This window comes from Erigeron canadensis, chromosome 7 (genome assembly GCF_010389155.1).
Source record: "Erigeron canadensis isolate Cc75 chromosome 7, C_canadensis_v1, whole genome shotgun sequence".
NCBI lineage: Eukaryota > Viridiplantae > Streptophyta > Magnoliopsida > Asterales > Asteraceae > Erigeron > Erigeron canadensis.
The window spans coordinates 35,075,766-35,097,300 of NC_057767.1; the positions used below are offsets into that span (position 1 = coordinate 35,075,766).

Sequence of the window (21,535 nt, forward strand, 5' to 3'; positions counted from 1 at the left end):
TAAGATTATTAAGAAGATTATTAGGTTATACCAGTATTATTTTCCGATTTAAAAATGTATACACTATACATAAATCGGTTTGGGCCTCCCCTTCAAACACACACCACACTGTGGCCCAAAACCATGCTTCTCCGTATTTCACGGCGATCACTCGCCGCCGTCCGGTCGTTCTCGTCGGCCGCCGCAGCCACTTCAAAACCTCCACCGCAACTAAAACCTCTACCTGAACCTCCACGTGTCACCACCACAAACAGAAAAAGTAACGGAGGAAGGGATACATTAGGTAAAAGACTGTTAAGTTTAGTATATACTAAACGGAGCGCCGTTATCACAATTAAAAAATGGAAAGAAGAAAAAGGACAATTAGTTCGTAAATATGAGCTTAATCGTATCGTCCGTGAACTTCGGAAACTAAAACGTTATAAACACGCCCTTGAGGTAGTTTTTTTTTTATTTTCATTTTTACTGTCTTTTATACAGTAATTTTTATTTTATTTTTGTATGAATTTTTTTCTATAATCATTTTGCGTATTGATTTGTAAGATGAAATAACATTAAACATACTTTGGGAAGTATAGAGAGCAAAAAAAAAAGGAGGCTAAACAAATAATTGAAGATTTTTTGGGTACAAAATGTGATGACGTGGAAGGATATTTTAAGGTGGTTTAAAGTGCTTTATTTTCATTTCAAAAATATATAATTTGAAGATTATAAGGATGTGAAAAAAACACAAACAAACTTATGGTATATAGGAGGTTTGGAGACGGAAAGTATAATGAGAGTTTTGTAGCTAGTTGCAATCGGGTTAGCTTTTTTTGTTGTTGTTGCCGGTTTTGGTTTCTAGGTGGAAATTTGGAAGAATAGTCGAGTTTAGCTCAAGTCAGATGATGAGTTTTTTGACATCTCATAAACTGAAGTATATAATCAAAATCATAAGTAACTCTTCTACAGCAACTCATGATATTATGCATGAAGTTTCAAAATCTTGACCATAAATAACCAGATAATCATAATGCTGCTACTGAAATGCTAAAAACTGATTATTGGGACGTCAAGTTGACATAATTGGTTTAAGCGCGCATCCAAAGTTCCATACGCCTTATAAAACTGAACTTTACTGAAAAATCACTTAGTTAGTAAGTTAGGCATGAAAGTAGTATCCAGTGGCTAAGAAATAGCTTGACCCTTATAGGGTATGATTAAAAAAAAGTGTAGATTGGAGGGAACACCTTAATCCCTGGAACCGCCTTGGTTCTTATATGTACCGGCAGCTCAACACATATCCCGGTGAACCACCCCACACATGAACCCAACAGGTTTCTGGATTAAATCCGTCTGAGACTAAGATTCGAACCCGCGCCATTACAGCTTCCACTGTGGGCCATGTGTGCATTGGTGATGGCTGGCCACTGGGCTATGCCCAAGTGGTTTAGGGTATGATTAGAAGAATAGAAGATATTGATTTCTAGGAAATGTTATGGGTCATGAAAACTTTTTAATGATAAGGCTCATATACAAATGGATGTTTAGAAGTACTAGAAAGAAATGGCCGATAGAGCAAACACAATCATTAATCTTAACTAACTGTTTCTATATTCTCAGATCATGAAGTTTTATTACCTTAGATCTGAACACGGAACTTGTTTCTAATAGTGATGAAGACCAACTAATGTTAATCTGGTTATTCTACAGATCTGTGAATGGATGACACTACAATATGATATTAAGTTATTAGAAGGAGATTATGCGGTTCACTTAGACTTAATTGCGAAAGTTCGTGGCCTGAACAGTGCCGAGAAATTTTTTGAAGATCTCCCAGAACGAATGAGAGGGCAACCAACATGCACAGCCCTTTTACACACTTATGTCCAGCATAAAGATTCTTCTAAAGCCGAAAGTTTGATGGAAAAAATGTCCGAATGTGGTTTTCTAAAATATCCTCTTCCTTTTAACCATATGATGTCACTTTACATCTCAAATGGGCAATTCGAGAAGGTTCCAGTAATTCTTCAAGAGTTGAAGAAAAACACTTCACCAGATATAGTTACTTACAATCTATGGTTAACGGCATGTAACTCACAAGGCGACATTATTACTGCAGAGAAGATTATTCTAGAGCTTAAGAAGACAAAGGTAAATCCAGATTGGGTAACGTTTAGTCTTTTAACGAGTATGTATATTAAGAATTCACGACATGAAGATGCATTATTGAGTGTTAAGGAAATGGAAAAGCAGGTTTCTCGTAAAGTTCGTGTTGCTTATTCTTCAATTATCAGTTTGTACACAGGCCTTGGGAGAAAAGAAGATGTTCATAGAATATGGAAGAAAATGAAATCAACCTTCCGGAAGCTAAATGATGCAGAATATATCTGCATGATAACTTCGGTGCTAAAACTTAATGAGCTTAAAGAAGCCGAAAGCATATATTCCGAATGGGAATCCATCTCCGGGACTGGTGATTCTCGGGTCCCGAATTTGATTCTTGCAGCTTACATTAACAAAAAGCAGATGAACATGGCGGAAAACTTCTTTGACAAACGGATGGTTGAGAAAGGAATTGTCCCGAGTTATACCTCGTGGGAGCTTCTTACATATGGTTATTTATATGAAAAACAAATGAATAAAGTTTTGGAATGTTTCAAGAAAGCTGTTGGGTCAGTGAAGAAGTGGGATCCGAATGAAAAATTTGTTCGTGAAGTGTTCAAAATGATCGAAGAGTTTGGTAATGTTGAAGGTGCGGAAGAACTTTTAGTGACTCTTCGTGACGCAGGCCATGTAACTACTGAGATATATAATCTGGTTCTTCGAACGTATGCAAAAGCTGGTAAAATGCCATTAATTGTAAGTGAGCGTATGAAGAAGGATAAAGTGTTGTTGAATGATGAAACACGTGAGCTCATCAAGGTAACAAGCAAAATGTGTGTGAGTGAAGTTTCGACATATCTTTCATAGGAAAATGGGGTTATTCTATTTCGTTTTAGAAGATGGCACTATTTATATAATCTGCAGTCAAGAAGGACTTTAAAAATAGAAATGGAAGACCAAAGGTTAGCCTTTTTGCCTTGAGTTATAGATTTGTATGCTAACTTAACTCATCTTTGTATTGCTTTATTTATACTATATAAATGTATCGCAGCTCAAAATTTGTATGTTGAATCAAGTAAATTTGATATGAGCATTGTAAAATGGCCTGCTATGTGTATGCAGAATCCATGAAGGTGCAATGCCATGCTTGAGATAGTCTGCTTATTCACATGTTCCATAGTTTGTAATGTGGTACTCAACTACTTTAAAGATTTTTCTTTTTTTTAATGCAATCTTTATGAAGATTGCTGATTTTGTTCTGTCACGTAGGTTGACCAGTTACTAGTGGAGCCAATTTTTACCTGTTTATTCAAAAAAATTGGGTTGAGTTGGTCTGTTTTTTCTCCTAACTTGTGAATTTTGATCTTATCTAAGATGGAAACGTACCTAATGATAGGTTTATCAGGTTGAAAGTCACTCGAAGCATCTTCAAATGCTTTAACCTGGCTAAATTGCCTTGTCGAAGTATGTAGAATATTATTTCAACATTATAGATTACCAAATGCTGTTTTCTGGATTTTGAAGTTCATAATATGGACAAGTTGTGTTGCCGCGTTGACCTGCCCACCTTGGACCCATCTTTAATTCTGTTTGGATCAGTTACATAGCCGAGCTGTGATGTCATATTTATGTGTTATGGATAGTACTTATTACTCAATATTCTTTGTTTGGTTATTGTTAATAAGTGGAGATATTACTTGAAAATTGTTGCCATGATTATTGTCAGAGGCGCAGAGGGTGCGAGCTTCTGGCCAGCATTGCCAAAAAAGAATATACTCTTATGGTTCAGACCCAAATGTCATTTGGTGACTTGAGTGGCCACAAATTTTGGTGAATTTTTTGACCCAACCATGTAAATTTATGTCTTGTTGTGCTTTTCATTTTTACATATTTATCCAGATTGATCGAGTTATTCTTGTAAGTTCTTTTCCTAAGAGTCATGACCTTTTGTGAGACTTTTTGTGCATCTTTCTTCTTTTTAATAGCATATTTTGTTTGCATAAAGTGTTCCGTATCGTTTTTCTGGGAACTGAACACATTGTTCTTGTTGAATTGTAGTTCTTACCAAGTTTATAAGTGTGCCTGGAAAAATGCTTCAAGATTGTACATCTTATTTGTGCATCCAATTGATACACAAAAATATGTTACAAACTTTTACATATGATGCATGCACTGATCAATTATGCCGATATACTATAAGATTAGTTTGTACTCCGTATCATCTTATTGTACCTTTTCTACTTCAGGTAATATGACAGAAACCTCTGCACTTTTACTCCCTTAACATAAACAAAATCAGAACGGATATTTGAAAGTTGAAACTGAAGCTGTAGAAAACAAGTTAAGGATAATGCGTGTAACCAAAGCCGACTGAGGCGTTCCTAGTAGTAAATATCATTTAACTATTCTGCGAAGGTTTTTTATCTTGAGAGGAATGGCAGATTTAAAGGGCAGAAAGTTTGTACACTAAATAGTAGATTACAACAAAGTTTTTGGCTTAGCGGATTCGACTACATCTTCTTGGGCGTATGCAGCTCAGCCCCTGCGGGTTTACATGCTAGTGATGAAAATACGTCAATTGATACGGGTCGTGATTCTTTCACAGATGTTTTTGATGCATCCAAAGGAAATATAATTGAATAGACTATTATACCCCTAATTATGATTATGTTTATCTAATTTTCCCATTTACTTTTTACCTCCAAAGAGATCCGAATCTTTTTCTCTGGAATCTGGCCACCCTTTCTTTCTGTCAATCCATTTCCCAGTCATTGTATGCATAATCAAATAAATCCAAAACAAAATAAACCTCTAAGTGACGTTCTTCTAGTTCGTCGATTCAACAACCAACCGTCCGCACTCTTGTAACTACAAATTCTTGTAACTTATATAATAAACCAGCCAACTATGATTGTAACTAAGCAGCATACTGTAGTGCAGATGTTTTGGATTGTTATATATGTGAGTTAATTATATTTAAACTTTTTACTCAAAATTCCTAATAGGTAGAGGATTCGGTTTTTTATAAGTTTCTCAATAAAGGTAATGCCTTTAATTTTCATTGTTAGTTAACCGTTAAATGACATATCAGCATACCATGTCATTAAACAAAGGTTACGTGGATGTTTGACTAAATTCAATTAATATCAATCATCTCCATCACAAAAAAATACACAAAATACTTGAGCAAATATCAATTTATCATCATTAAAACACAAATCTTTCATGTAGTCACATTATTCACATATCATTTCTATGTATAATGTACTAACACTAATCATTAATGATGCTTGACGTGGCATTAAACTCGACTTTAAATGAATAGAATTTTAAACGATTAGGGTGTTTAGGTTAACCTCACTAACCTATCAATTTTAATTCTTTCAAGTTTTACTAGCATCGTATCCGTGCAATGCGGCGGCGGTGACGGCGACGGTGGTTTAGTGGTGTCGGTGACGGGTGGTGATCGATGACATCGACATTGGTGTTGAATGGTCTAACCGTGTAAGTTGATACAATGGTGATAGTAATATTTAAGAAAATAAGGATTTAAAGTGTAAATTAATTCATTAAAGGTAATTTTGGTAATATCTAATAACCCTTTCCTTAAGGGTTGTTTATTAAGGGCAATCTAGTAATTTTTCATCTAACTATTTTCTAACTCTTTCCTAAAATAAGGGGTGAATAATCATTATAAAGGAATAGTAGATTATTCAAGTTTTATTATTTGATTAGATATCTAAGCAACAAGTCAAGTGGCCAATTTAAAAATGTTTTATAATATAAACAACTAAAACCTTTTAAATTTAAAAACCAAAAATTATAACAAACGCTACACTTGTAAACAAATATTTACTAAGAATGTTTACAAACATATATAAGTGGTTTAAATTTTTATTTTTGGATACCAGTGATTAAAATTAGTGTGTACTAAATGATACATGAGATTAAAAGTTTTCATCCAATTAAACATGGAGAGTGAATGAAGAAAGAAAAAGTTAAAATAATTTCAATGGTTTCTATTAGTCAACCTATATTTTTAAACATTTATTTGTAAATGTGACATTTCTCTAAACTAAAACACAATCATTTTAAGTTTTTAATAATACCCATCTAACCTAAAAGCCAACTTGTTAACTTGGTTGCTAAACATGATACACAAGGTCACAAGTTATCTTCTAGTTAAAATTTTCAATCGATAATATTATCAAGCAAATTCAATTTGGTTAATATCAAACCGTCAAAAGACGTCAACCTAATTATATATATATATAATAAAAATAAAAATAAATAGATATATATAACTATGAGAAACCAAACCCCTTAATATACTACTCATAAACCTCAACTATCTCTTCTTCACCTTCGCCGGTGTGCCACCCATCCCGCCGGAATAACATCTAAATTATTATATACATGAGTATATTATAATATAATAAATAATTATAACCCATTTCTTATTGGGTATCAATAATATTATTTATTTTCAAATGAATTTGCAAATGCAGGGGAACAACTTTATCATTAATCCATGTTTAAGCAATAACTTTAATTCACCCTCCCTTAATTACTTTCGGTTACACTTACCAGGTACTATTTTCTCAATATTTTTTACATTTTTATTATTGAGTTATGTTTTTTTACAGTTTTCTTTTTTGTAGATAAATTTACTTGTTTTTTTTTTTTGTTAGATAAAATGAATTGGATGGTTGATAATTATTTTCTAGGAGACGGTCATTTCTATGTATGATAATTTAATTCGTGTTAACCATAGTCCTAATATATTATAAACCTGTTTAATATGTTTTTTCTAGCTTTTATGTAACCGTAAAAATTTGGATTTAGATACATATGATTTGTATAAAATTAGTTATGTTATGGGGGTGTTGATTAAATTTTTGGCTTATGAGTTTACGAAGCCATCAATGAAAGTTGTTAAGCTTATTAGCCGAGCAATGAATTTATTAACTTTTGAAGATTTAACAAACCGACAACCCCATAAATTTAGCTAATCCGAACATCCACTAAGTATGAATTTTGTATTAGTTGATGAATAGCCACGCTGACATGTTACATGCCAATACTAGGAAACGTTCAACATGACCATATTTGCACATACCTCTAGGCTAAGTGCCGAAGTGTTGACACGACTTGGGAGTCAACCGGAGATTCTCAAGTGACAAGCCACTGGCTTTCCCTTATAGTTTTATTGTTAGAAACATGTAGTGATCCCTTGGGATGGAATACTAAAATGCAGGTTTATTTTAATGTAAAAAGTATCAGTTAATTTGAAGAAAGGCAGTGGAGATATTTAGTTTGATGAGTTTACTTAGCACTTGTGATGTAGCTAAATAATGGTCGCATTTATTAAGCTTGTATGGAGATGATTCTTTATTTTGTTTACGTGTTACTGATTTGAGTAACATGAGAGAATAGGTGTAGCCGGTCTACCAAGTTACTACCTTTTGAGGTTTTATATGAAATGGGATTTCAGTTATGGGGTCTCCAACGTGTAGTCTAGTTGGTTCCTGAGATAGGGGCATGTGGGAAGTATCCTGGGTTCAATCTCCACAAGTCAATGAGGAACCCTATTTCTTAGATTTCTTACTTGGTGAGTGCAGATCAGTTGGTTAGGCCCCTATGTGAGCTTGATTTACCTTTTACGTGATGGGCCCGAGGCAGTCGGGTGTGGGCTGATTGGGGTTTCCGGAAATCAACCTATTGGATCTTCAATTATTGAGCATTTGAGTTTCATTTGGCATTGAACAACACAAAGTAAATATTGTATCTTTCGGTTTTCAGTGTAAGCTGATTAGTCCATAAGGTCATGCATTCTTTCTCATAGAATACTATTGGGAGCCTGCAGTATAGTATTCTAACCTAAGATGCAGAGTGTATCTACTAGGATGTTGCTCCAACTAATCATCTATAAAAGAAAGTATCTATCTGCATGTTCATCCCTCATATAAAAAATACCAAAAGTAACAAGTTATTTAGGGAAAAATATGACCTACAACATACAAAAGTATAAAGATCAACTTATTATGTATAACGATGGTTCCAAATAAGTGACGTAATTTGTTCCAAATGATCAACTTATTTATTAAATCTATTTTTCTCTTTAAATGTTATCTACTTGGGATATCAGTGTAATTTGCATATGTTCTTTATGAACAGGTGTGCATTCTAATAGCCTCCAGTTATGGCGTGCATCATGTAATAAAGGAAGATGCTCCCTCAGAACCAATAACTTTGTATTTTGCAAAAGGCCAATTATGAACTTAGAAAGACCTTTTTGCTTAACTGCAGCCCACAATCAGCCCAAAAGAAGCCTTATAAGAATCAGTGCAGCATCTTCTGGATCTCTAAGTCAAGAAATTTTTCTGCAAGCGTCTGAAAACGAGTTTGAAGTTAGTTCAAGCAATGCTGAGACTTTTCAGCCTAATCTCAAGTTTGAGAACAGATTTCTTACTTTTGCACGCCTAGGTTCATTTGTTAATAATGCCGCAGAATCTTTTTTCAAGAGCGAGATACGTAGAAGGTTATTTGTTACTGCTGCACTACTTATGATTAGTCGGGTAGGGTATTTTATTCCTCTTCCTGGGTTTGATAGAAGATTGGTGCCAGAGAACTACCTTAGCTTTGTTTCAGGGTCAGTTGGTATGTTTTCTGCTCCTGCCAGGCTCATATTTTAGTTTTATTTGCAGAAGGGTAAAATAATTTGTTAGCAGATGCACAATTTCATTATTAGCATTAAGGTGACAGTTTCGACCTGTTTAAGTTTAAATGATTGGATTTGGGATGTGTTTAATCTTGATTGGGATGAACGGGTTTAATAAAAAGAAAATCTATAGCTTAAACAAGTCAAAACTAGCTAATTATTAAATATTATTTTAGTAAATGACATTTGACTTGACAATTATTCATAAAAAAAACTTACATTTTTGGGGGTCTACCCAACTAACACATCCTGAACCTACCCAAGCCGCTCATGTTGCCACAAGTCCACAACCCTTTTCATGATTACATTTTTATCTTTGTTTGAGGGTGATAAACATTTTTCAATAATTAGGATTATTATCTTCAGTGAATTTTGCTTTCTGTGATTAAAAAGTGGCTATTTTTACACTGAGGTGATATAATATTGCTAGCGATGGCTTAAGAAATGTCTTAATAATGATTGTGCCAAAAGCTTATTAGACAAGTGTTTTTGAGGGTGCTCTTTGTTACAAATGATTTCTTGTTATGTATTTCTTTTTCTCTGGGCCTTACATGTTAATTGTTTTAAATGGCAGAGGAGCTTGGTGAGCTGGCACCAGAACTTAAACTTTCCCTCTTTCAGCTTGGGATCAGTCCCCAGATTGGAGCTTCGATTGTTATGCAGGTAAAGCTTCTCATCTTGTGGACTATAGGTGGCATTTACAGCCTATTTGCTTATTAATGGGTTCTGTTTTATCTTCTACGAGGCCAAATGTGTGAATTAAACTATTAAAACGGGTGAAAGGGCCCAGGCCCAAAGTGTAGGTTATTAAATGGATAAATCGAGGTTTTCTTTGTTCAGGTTACCTGGGGAGGGAGAGTCTTTTGACTCAGATTGTCGTGGCCTAACCGAGGTATCCCCATGGATTTTTCTGAACCCGTTCTTGGACCATCACTTACATGTTACCTAGTGAGAGTGAGATTCAAACCCGAGACCTCTTGTGAGGACTGAGGTCATCAGGTCCTGACCACTAGGCCGTGGTTCAAAATGTAACTTAATGTATAACTAATTTGTCGTATCCAGAATATCTTGCTATGATCAGAACACACTATTGTCTTTGTGATTTGTAATCAACCTTGACATATTAACTGTTTACAGTAAATTTAAATTTTGTGGTAAAACCTGTTTTGGCCTGTACCAAACATTTTTAGCTGTTTTGATCTGTTACCAGACCTATTGAACCCATCTATATTGCCACCGGCTACCCTGGGTATACGCACATCAGTTGAAGCATGTTTTGTGACCTATTCTTGTTGGTTTAGAATTATGCATTTAGGGTGCTGAAAGTTGTATATAGGTTGAGAAGCACAAAGGTGTTTTAACTACACCTCACACTTCGAAACTATTTTTAGGTGTTCCTCTCATTACGATATAACTCTGCATGAACTGATACACTTTAAAGTCTTTTTCAATGGTGATGTGGTAATTGTTTCATATATTCAATCTACATTGAACTTGATCAGATTTAAGCTAATTAGAGTGATATGGGATCAGGTACTTTGCTATGTTATTCCTTCGTTGGTCAAGCTGAGAAAAGAAGGATTGGATGCTAATGAGAAAATCAAGAGTTATACGTATGTATAACCAGTCTTGATAAGCAGATAGACAAGAATTTTTTAAATTGTTATATAGTTCTTTACTAATAATATGGCTATTGATGGTTAACAATCGCATGCATTTCTTACTGTTTTTCAGATGGTGGATGTCATTTGGTTTTGCAATAGTAGAGGCACTCATCATTTCTTATTTTTCACTTTCATATTCAATTTATGCTGCAAATGCCAGTCAAAGGTAATGTCTAATATCTCTTGTTGATATAGTTGAAGACCTGTCCCTTTTTTTTTTTATTTTGCCTCAATTATACTTTATGATTCTTGTTACATATGGAAAATAAAAGTACAAGGAATATACCAAGTCACACAATAAAGAAGGGTATCTAATATTAGGGCATATTCATAAAAGGCTCAAACTTTCAAAAAGTTCTCATTTGGAAGTCATCCAAGTTAACTGTTGTCGAATGACATGTCATTTCCTCAACAGAGGCACGTCAGAAAATTCGTAAAAATTCCCGAGACGTGGGTTTCCATGTCATCATCTGAGTATCTGACTATCTGGGTGAATAATTGGATCAGGTTATACTAAATTAAAAAGTTTAAAGTTTTAGCATTTTTATCCAAAGAAATCTGAAGTTTGGGCCATTTTATCAATTTTGTTAAACTATGAGCCTTTTTGTGAGCGTAAACGTAGTGTTCTACTTAAAACAGAGATCAGACCGATGTTTGTTACCTTATTATGTAATCTTCCCACCATGTTAAGTAACACATGTAGTTTCTAATATGATTTTATTCGGTAATTCTATTTGCAGGTTGAAGCACGTCATGTTGACATCGATGTTATTGGTCTCTGGTGCAATGACTACGACCTGGATCTGTGACAAAATCTCAGATTCTGGATTCGGTATTATTATCTTTATATACATTTTTAAAAAGGGGATACATTTTATAGTGCGTTAACACAACACAACGCAACGTGAATTTTCTTTTTAACATTTATCTTGCTGCAATTAAAAGAAATAAAAATGGAAATGGGACCCGCTATCATTTCATATTATCATACTTCATCGCCACATGGTAACTTGGTAAGCTTGATATTATGTTGATTGTGCCATATATTGATGTTCTTTTTAACATTTATCATGCTGCAATTAATACAAATGGGACCCACTATCTTGCCATATTACCATACTGCATCGCCACTTGGTAAGCTTGATGATATGTTGAGCGTGCCATATATTGAAGTTCTTTTTAACATTTATCAAGCTACAATGAAATGAAATAAAAATGGGACCCACTATCATGCCATATTATCATACTGCATCACCACATGGTAAGCATGTTGATACGTTGAGTGTGCCATATATTGACGCCATAAACATCATTTGAAAACTCTGATTCTGTGAACTCCTAGTAAGCATTTGGCTGTGAATACCAAATAACTCACCATGGTTTTACTTGATTTATATGTTGACGGGAACATCTTGTGGCTTTGGATCATGGGGTTACAGCACCTTTGCACTCTCTGATTGTCGATGTATGGTGTAGGTCATGGATCATCTTTGTTAATATGCGTGAATATCTTGACTGGCTACGTAGAGACGCTCTACAAAATGTTATCTCAGCTCTCAGGTCAGTGGTGTGCAACTTCACTGCCTCAACTTCACATTTGTATCGTTCTTTTGACTTCTTTATTCGTATTATTCTTGCTTTGTGATCCTGATTCAGTTGCAACTTGCAACTTTCGACTCAGCCTTAGTTTGCTGTTATTGTTATTGATGATTATTAGAGGTGGCAAAATGAGTGGATTGGTGTGGTTGGGTAATAGGCTAAAGTTGGTTTGAGTCAAAATATGTAATTTTTTGGTATGGGCTGGGTCAAGACAGAACATATCTTGTCCAAATGATTAGTTTTTAGTTAAACGCTTGTGCAAAACATGATTTCCAAGGTTATATTATCTTGATAAAATTGCAGTGTTTCGATAGAATGATTACAAAGCTTATAACTTTTTGAATTTTTTGGATCACCACAGTATCAACATTTCTCTGTTTTAACACGTTACCCTGCCCACCCATTTTACCACTCTTAATATTGTTTAATCTCCATTAGTGAATAACTTGTACACTCACCCATAACTTTCATCAACCAAAATTTGGCTTATATATCCCTTCATGTTTTGTCAAAGGACCTACCGACCTACAACTACGAATCTGAAGATGACCTTCCACAAAACATTTTTGAGTCTTCACATTGTTATTGTCGCTGAAACAATTGCAAGTGTGTAGTGTCTCTCTTCCATAAAGTAACTCCCCCAATCCTGGCTAAACTTGTTAGCGTTTTACGTTCAAGTCTCATCAGTTTTATAATCGTTTGTGAAATAGCTTGAGACATGACTTCTGGAAGTTGCAAATCTAATTCTATGCATTCAAATGTGATAATCTTGTTCTATTCTGGTGCAGGAAGTTCTGTTGGATGGTGGCCTTATGTACTTGCAGTTTCGGGCGTCTTCATATTTGTTACTATGTGGGCAGTTGTTGTAACCCAGGGTTGCAGAAAAATCAAGCTACAATACTATGGATTCAAACTTGCATCTTCCACAAGGTGAATTGCTTTTCTGCTTGGCAGATATTGAACATGTATTACTTTTCATAATGATACCAGAGATGGCAAGATGGGCGGGTTGGGTGACGAGGAAAAGCAGGCCATTTTTGTATAGGTTGAAACTGATCGATCAGGTTGGGTTAGGTTGACTCTGGAACGTTTTTATCCAATATTATACACATGGTGTTAAATATGGTTACGAAGTTTTATATAATTTCAGTATTAATCGGAGTTCTTTATAAAATGATCTGGGATTTTTTATGTATTGAAAGTTCACTTTGGGTAACTTTCCACCGGTTCTACTTATGTTTTAAAACTTTACTCATTAGAGACGAAAAACCTGAACCGGTCCATCTATAAGTAAATCAGGTGTAATTCCACCTTTGGTATAAACTTTATATTTTTTAATTATCTTGACGTTGTTAGTGCTTCTGTCTGTTCCTCTTCCAGGTCTGTTGAATGTTACCAGCATATATTTATGTGTGATTTAATATCTTTAACTTGAATATTACGGATTACTAAATTGTGATTCTTTGTTCTGGACAGAGAAGACTCTCCGGTTACAGAGGTCGAGCAATATATCCCCTTCAATATTAATCCATCTGGGATGCAGCCTGTTCTTACTACCAGTTATCTGTTGGGTTTTCCGGCTATTGTGGCAAGGTTTAATTACAACTTGCTTTGACGTTGTTGTTTATCATATTTCGTATCTCTTCGAAGGGCTAGTTAATAGAAGCCTTGACCCTGCAGGCCTTCTCTCTCGCTGCCCACTAAACATTTAAGTACCCAAGAGTATAGTGATTGTTTCAGTAATTCTAGAAATGAGTCAAATATCAAAGTTTAGCTAAAAAGGAAACGGGTCACCGTGTCACACAGCTAAAAAGCTGCCAATGAGTATTTAAGCTCCAAAGTTGTTTATTAAGTATATACATTGGGTTATTATTTTGATGATATCATTGTAATAAATTTATATTAGTAATTTATGTCTTAAAATGAAAGTAGAAAAAAAAGGCAAAAATGTGTTGGTTTGCCAAAGTAGCCCAATTGGCCAATTCAGCGCATTTTGACCTAAACCAAATTGCTACTTATACTTAAGAGCATCAAAATGTCTTAACATCTTGATTATGATTCGACCCCTTCATGCTTTGGTGACCATTTTCTTTCAAATTTGAAATAGTTAACAAGTCCGACTTGTACCTGGTAAATTGTCTTTGGCTATCTGTCTGACACGGATGATTATTGGCAGTTTTTTTACTTCGCGATTTTGGACAAACGTGAGAGAGATTCTAAATCCTGAATCATCCCTTGGAGCGGCGCCATGGGTCTACTATACAATATATGCGTTCTTCGTGTTTGTTTTCAACATATTTGATATCGTAAGTAATTTCTAACCTTTCAACTTGTTGATGCCTTCGTTGCTGTATGTGAAGTGCTCAAAAACTATTGTAAAATTTGTCTGGCTTTCTTCCCATTTTTAACATTGAAGTTGGTATGTAAATGCCATTTGATGAAGATATAAATTAGAGGTCCTAATGCCAGGCCAGGCCGGTCAGATTGGCCATAATTGGTTCAAATGGGTACTTTTGGTTCAGATCACTTTTTGCCAGAATTTAGTTATTTATGTAAATAGCATGCCAAATCTGTTACGAATATTATATGATCTCATAATAGCCTAGTCCTTGGAATAAATTAAACCACATTTTTTTAATAATTCTTTTGTGGGGTTATAAATAAAACCCATTTAATGGGTTAGAGAAATGATGTAACCCGAATAAACCCCTTTAAACTATAGATTGGTTGAAATTGCAGTATATAATGTGATGATGTTCATTTCAGGCTAACATGCCCAAGGAAATTGCTGAGTACTTAAATAAGATGGGTGCAAGGATACCAAATGTAAAGCCCGGAAAGGCCACCGTTGAATATCTGGCAAAGATTCAAGCTTCAACCCGGTTCTGGGGTATCTCTCAGTCCACTGTTTTCCTTAACTAAGGTTATGTGTTGCATTAATGCAATTGACCATCATCTTGTGAACACCTTTCAGGTGGTTTGCTGCTGAGCATATTGGCCACGTCATCAACAATACTTGATCATTATTTGCGAAAAAGGAATGATGGATTTTCAATAGGGTTCACATCTGTTCTTATCATCGTAAGTGTATCAGTGCTATATATAATTACTTCACTAACATTCTAGTAGTCTGGATTGAGCATTTAGTACAATCTGTAGATCTTATCCCTTCATTCGATGATTGATCCTTAGATATCTTTTAATGTCTTAGGTTGTGTTTGATAGCCACTGAATGGTATGGTTCAGTGTTAATGATGAATCGGTCAGTGTTCATGGTGTTTGTTTAGGATACTAAATAGAATATGAACTGAACAAATGATGACAAAGTCTTCTGAATCGTTCCGGCTCCAAAGTGACGCCAAACCATTCAGCATATCCATTTTACCAATATATCCTTTATATATGTAGAACTTTCTTTTGATCAGAATTCCTTTTTTCTTTTTTTTTTAACACGTAACAAAAATTCAGTCAAACTACAATCATTTGTTTTTCTTTAAATCTTTAATATTTCAAACTGTAGGTTGTCAAGTTAATATACTTAATTATTATAATAGATAACAAAAGTTTCCAATATATACACAATCGAGGATGCTGAAAGTACGTTATAAGAAAATTATTATCTATAATATTATATTTATTATTATACATATATATATATATATATATATTTCTTTTTGTGTAGTATATATGTAAAAAACTAGAACACCTTTAACAATATTATCTAAGTCAGCACGTATACAAAAGGTTAGAATGGTCATTTTCTATCATTCAGCATACTCGTTCAGAACAGATATCAAACATATTTTTTTATTCAGAACTAAATTCATTGAGATACCTGGAACCATTCATACCTTAGAATCATTCAACACTAAATCATTTTGTGTTATCAAGCACAGCCTTACTTTTATTTAATAAGCTTTCAGTGTTCTAGCCTGAATTGAACATGTAGTACATTTTTTAGGTCTCGTCTAATTCTTTCTATGATTGATTGCTAGTTAACTTTAATCCATGCAACTATGTGAGAATATAGATAGTGAAGTTTATTAAAACTCTCGTCATTTGATCGATTGGCAGCAGAAGAATGGATCACATTTTCTTAAAAAGCTGCCAAAAAGGAAACTTTAAGGGTGTTGTGATTTTTCCAAAGTAATCTGCGTCGAAAACGGAAGTCCTTGTTTTCCAACTTATAACTACATAATATTACAAAACTCATTTTTATAGTTTTCTAAATTTTTTCCACTTTAGAAATGGAAAACTCCTTGTGTTTTCCAAAGTTGCAACTAAATGCGTTTCAAAATTTTTAAAGGCTTTCTAGGGTTAAAAAACCTTTCTCAAACGCACCCTAAAATTTTCATGAAACATTACTAAAAGGAAATTGTTTTGATATTTTTATGATGAACGCTTTCTATCAGTCTCAGGTTATAAGTTTATAATAATCTCCCTTACGCATCTGGTCCGTGGTTAGGTGTCATTCTGTTAAATTTTTCTAGAGGTGGCAAAAGACAAGTCAGTGGTTTGATAACAGGGTATTTTTGTAGGGTTTAGTTTTTTAGTGAATCTACTTTATTTTACCGATTTGACCTACAAGAAAAAATACATAATCCCAATTGACCCATTCAAAAGTAAATAGGTTACAATAGCCACCTTCTAGTATGTCGTTTCTCCTCATCTTTCTCTTCCATCCCCATGAGCTTTCGTCTAATAGGCTCTGACAATACCCTTAGCAAGCAGTCTACCAAATGCATATATGTTAGTATTCCATAATTTTGACTTGCACAACTCTTGTTTCAGGTGGGCTCGATCATTGAACTGAGAAGATCTTATCAAGCATACAATGTAATGCCAAGTTTAAGCAAAGCTTTAAAAAGATACGGTGTATAATATGTGAAGGAAAAATTCCAGAAGCTTCAGTTGTACCAGAGGGTAACATCAGGAGCCAAACCATATCAAAATTCAAAAAGAGTTGCAACTAAGAGCTCTCTTCTAAACAAAACAAGGCAACAAACATGTAAATAGAAACTTTCTTGTCCGTTCTCTTACTAGCTCAGGCAGCAAGGAAGATTTTGTATATCGCCAGTTTCTCGAGTCCCCAGGTCGCAGCTCTTCCAACCATGTAGCTACTGTATGCAATATATTTCCGGGCACACAGGAAGTCGGTGGCTGTTAGAAATCAACTACCAATACCGTTTTGTGAACAGTATTCCTAATTTTTGAAGGAAACACTTGATGCTAAGTTGTGTAGAAATAAATTCTTAGGTGAAATTGTTGTTCGGATATTGGCACATTTAGACTCGCATAATTACATCGATGTTTTTTGGGTAGAAAATGTGAATGTAGTATCTTAAAATTTGTTGTTCAAAGTGTCAACAATGGTACCAAAGGTAAATGGTGTTGCCGAAAGTTATACAACCAAATAAATTCTTATCAGTTTATTTTAAAAGTAAGATTATTTCAATTGATTGAGAATTCAAACGATAGTATTGATGAGCATTATTTAAATTGCTCGACTTATTTGGGATTGCATATACTGATATACACGGTTACACTTACTAGGCAGATGATTATGCTAGTTTCCAACTTGTGGAAAACAAACCCAACAACAAATTCACCAGTCGGGTAAAGTTTTATGACAATCGTAATGAATTGCAAGCTGATCACATTGTTGACACTTGAAGATCATCTCATACTGCAATCTCTTACGACAGTTTGCGCATGTACCATCAGTAGCAATACCTTGAGCGAATGAAAGAGGATGCGGATGATTTTGAGTCTTATAAATTCCCCCGAACTTTATATTCAAATACTCAAAAACGAATGTCCAATTGTAGGCAAAAGGCAAATAGTAATGTGTCTCGCTCTGACGTATTGACGGAGCACAAGGTGGATGTATAGATTGGTGACACTCATGGCAATGATAGAATGGCATCTCAGGATTTAATTCCTCCTCGCAAATTTCACAGAAGTATTCACCCTTATGGTTTTCAGCAGGATAGTAACTCAACTTCATAGGGTGCGTGTCACACTTGTGTGTAATTGTTTGATTTAGTAACAAAGCACATTTGGGATGTATATGAATATCGCAAGTTTGACATCTCAATGAAAATCGACCAAAGATCATACTTGAGCACATACGACAAGTATTAAAATGTTCATGTTTGTCTGCTATCGAAAAGAGGTGATTTGGGTGAGCATTATGAGTGATTTCTTTGGGTATGAATGCACAATTGACATCAATATGGTATTGACATTGGACACAGCTGTAGGCAAATCCATTGCATGGTAAGTAGCGTACATCACACCAAAACACACCAAAAAACTTATCAGGGACATTTGAGAAATAAACAAGGGTATGTTGTGGGTGATCCGGGTGGTCTTCCACAGCGACAGGGCAGTCGGGTGCACCATTCATGGAGTACAAAGCTGTTGCACAACTCATCCTCCTCCTCGTTGGCACATGTGTAAAACGGTGAGTTTACAATCGGTCTTAAACATCCATTGCACAAAAGTTGAATTTTTTTCATTGGGTTATGATATGATAGAGATTTTATTCTTGAAGAGGATGACGGTTTTGTATCATCCACTAGAATTAGTGGGTGTTGGTGACTAATATGAAGTTTCTTAGTTTCTAATGACTTCGTCGTTGATCCGCACTTTCGTTGAAAAACACGGTTTTTAGCAAGTGATAACTCTCATCTGGAAATGGAAGATGTAGCAGGTTCGGATGCTTCTCGTCTTCATAATTTTTAAGTAGCTTGCCCTTACCTGCATATATATGAAGCATCATAATAGACGCCCGCGGTGAGATGGTGGGGTGATAGGTCAAGTCATAGCGTATGATAGTCAAATGCCTTAGCCGTACGGGCTCTGCCCTCGTATTTAAAAATTCGTCGAAAGTTTATCGAATGACATCTCTAATGAAAAAACATGAAATCTTAAGAACACCCATACAGTTTTTGTAATTTATCGATATACGGTTTTTGAGAAAAAAGATGTTGAATGAATTAGATGAATAAAATGATTTATGAATGAGAAAAAAATGAGTGGTTAAAATTTGAGTATAAGATTATTATAGGTATATTAGGTAGAGATGTTTAAATTAGTGAATAAAAAATAAGGGTATTTTGGGTAGTTCAAATCATCTTTTTTTAAGAAAAAAAAAGGTAAAATGCTTTATAAGATAATATTAGATATTAGATATAATATATACTAGATCACTAATTAATGAATAAGGATAAGTATCTGTGAAGCTAACCACCTATGCTATAGCGTGAAAAAATTAAAATTGTGTTCATTGTATCTAATAACTTTCAAATCTTGTCCATTGTATGTATCTGATCAATCAAAAACTTACAAGTGACAGCTTATATAATTGCCACGTATACCCGACTAAATACAATGAACAAGATTTGAAAGTTATTATATACAATGAACACAACTTTAGTTTTTTCACACTAATGACATTCGTCCATAGTTACTTAAATTCACAGACACTAATCCCCTAAAGAATATATATAATAAAAAAGAGTAATTTGCTGGATTAATCCATTTTGGTTTGTGCATTTTCATGGTTTACGTCCCTCTTCAAAAGATTTAGTTGAATAGGTTTAAACTCCTTAGTTTTGTTAGGAGTTACATTCTTATGGTTTTTACATTTTCATGATTTACATCCCTTTTCAGGGATCTAACTCGATCTTTACAAACCGGGTAGTTTAAACCTATATTACTCTATAAAACGAGGGTTGGTGCCCGCACGTTGTGGCGGTTAAACGGTGATGATATTACAAAACAGTAGGGGAAGAATTGATATGCGTGTGTGTAAATAGGAAGGAGAGGAAAAAGTGACTGTGTGTTAGATCTTGGTAGGGTGTTTGTCTGATTGTGTTTAGAGATATAGAATTAGAGGTAGTGTGAATTAGGGGCAATATGAGGATATTCAAAAGATTGCTGAATTTCCTAAAATAGGGAGTCCAATATGTTTTAAAAGGGATTATAGATACTTGAGGAGGGATGTAAAGCATATAACTCTAGAGAAGAAGTTCCAACATCATCAAAGCATGCAAATAATTGGAGTAATTAGTTACGTACATACCAGGATGCATAATGATGGACATGAATGTCTTGCCTCTAGCTGTTGCACAATCTATACGGGCATAGTATCTACACTTATCGCATTTATAGATCCATAGACTCTTATAATAAAATGGAATAGAGCATACCCTACTCCTGGGGTTATTTTTTTCTTCTTGTTCTTCAGTTGAAAAAGAATAAGCAAGGGTGAGTGGATGAGTATGGGTGAAAATATTATTTGTAGTTTGTTGTATACTTGTATTAGTATCTTTTTTTGACAAAAATGCACAATCAGTATGAATCAAAGGGACAAGACATGTAACACATTGATAAAAGATGCCTTTATGTTCCTTCCCACACGCATCACACTCACATATAATTGGTTTAAGAATGTGAACCAGTGGGTGTTTGTCACTAGGGTGATGGATGGAACTAGTTCTCAGTCAACTCGTAGCACATTGTAAGTTGACGTTGTCATGAGGGTATGGGCCACTAGAATTCTGATTGTATGAGATTAAGAGTATGATCATTTACGGGGTGTTTCAACATTGTTGGGAGATCTCTACAGAATTTGTGGATGGATCGAGTAGTGATCACAATGATCACACTTGTAGAAATACCTATGCAACCAGTTGATTTCTTGTTCACATACATTACAATTTTGACACTTAATGTCTTGTTCTGTAACTAAATGATCGTCCTCGTTCTCGTCCTCATCCTCATCTTCATCGCTCTCTGACGGTACATTAATGAGTGACCACAAATCTATCAGGTTTAATGGATGTTCATGGTTTAATGAATGATAGTGCGGAAACATTGTTTGTTTTACTTTGTGAAAATTATATGATAAGGTAGGAAGAAATAGACAAGAACAAATTAATAGTATTTGAAAATGAATATAGAAAATGAAACGAAGATTGGGAATAATAGAAAATGAATTACCTATGGTATTTTTCTTTACATATATAAGCATTCAGTTTTTCGGAATCATTCTTTTCTTACTCCTAAAACTTAAAACAAGACACAAGGTTGATAATCTAGGATTCTAGGTACCCAAAGTGTTAACCTGTATATAGATTATTCCAATTTCAATTACTTTTATCAGGGGTGGGTTCATCAAACCAATATAATATGGTAAGGTATCAACCAAAACTATTATGGTCATTAATTTATCTTGCAGGTGGATTTAGACTAACAAATGTGGTTTTGACAATTTTATGGTCACGTATTTGTACGCGTTATGTAATATATGATCGATTCATAAATCTTTTTGGAGGGAGCACTAATTAAATAGTAAAATTGATAATACAAATGAGTAATATGTATTATGTAATATATGATCAGTGACGGATTCATAAATCTTTTTAGAGGGAGCACTAATTAAATAGTAGAATTGATA

General features: G+C 34.5%; 3 protein-coding genes across 3 annotated transcripts; 2 read left to right on the forward strand and 1 right to left on the reverse strand.

The window, feature by feature from the left end:
* The first annotated feature begins 77 nt into the window (after positions 1 to 77).
* Positions 78 to 3,249, forward strand: LOC122607727 (pentatricopeptide repeat-containing protein At4g02820, mitochondrial). Its single transcript, XM_043780753.1, has 2 exons — positions 78 to 438; positions 1,693 to 3,249. Exons 1-2 carry the CDS (start codon positions 124 to 126, stop codon positions 2,950 to 2,952), a joined length of 1,575 nt encoding a protein of 524 aa, XP_043636688.1. The 5' UTR covers positions 78 to 123; the 3' UTR covers positions 2,953 to 3,249.
* Positions 3,250 to 6,409: 3,160 nt separating this feature from the next.
* LOC122606476 (preprotein translocase subunit SCY2, chloroplastic) lies at positions 6,410 to 17,541 on the forward strand. The gene is made up of 13 exons (XM_043779326.1): positions 6,410 to 6,675; positions 8,263 to 8,745; positions 9,381 to 9,469; positions 10,340 to 10,419; positions 10,541 to 10,636; positions 11,211 to 11,302; positions 11,947 to 12,030; positions 12,858 to 12,999; positions 13,546 to 13,662; positions 14,246 to 14,375; positions 14,836 to 14,959; positions 15,044 to 15,150; positions 16,861 to 17,541. The coding sequence occupies exons 1-13, from the start codon at positions 6,576 to 6,578 to the stop codon at positions 16,948 to 16,950; spliced, it is 1,734 nt and encodes a 577-aa protein (XP_043635261.1). The 5' UTR covers positions 6,410 to 6,575; the 3' UTR covers positions 16,951 to 17,541.
* LOC122606477 lies at positions 17,516 to 18,683 on the reverse strand. The gene has a single exon (XM_043779327.1). It carries the CDS (start codon positions 18,503 to 18,505, stop codon positions 17,675 to 17,677), a length of 831 nt encoding a protein of 276 aa, XP_043635262.1. The 5' UTR covers positions 18,506 to 18,683; the 3' UTR covers positions 17,516 to 17,674.
* Positions 18,684 to 21,535: the final 2,852 nt, after the last annotated feature.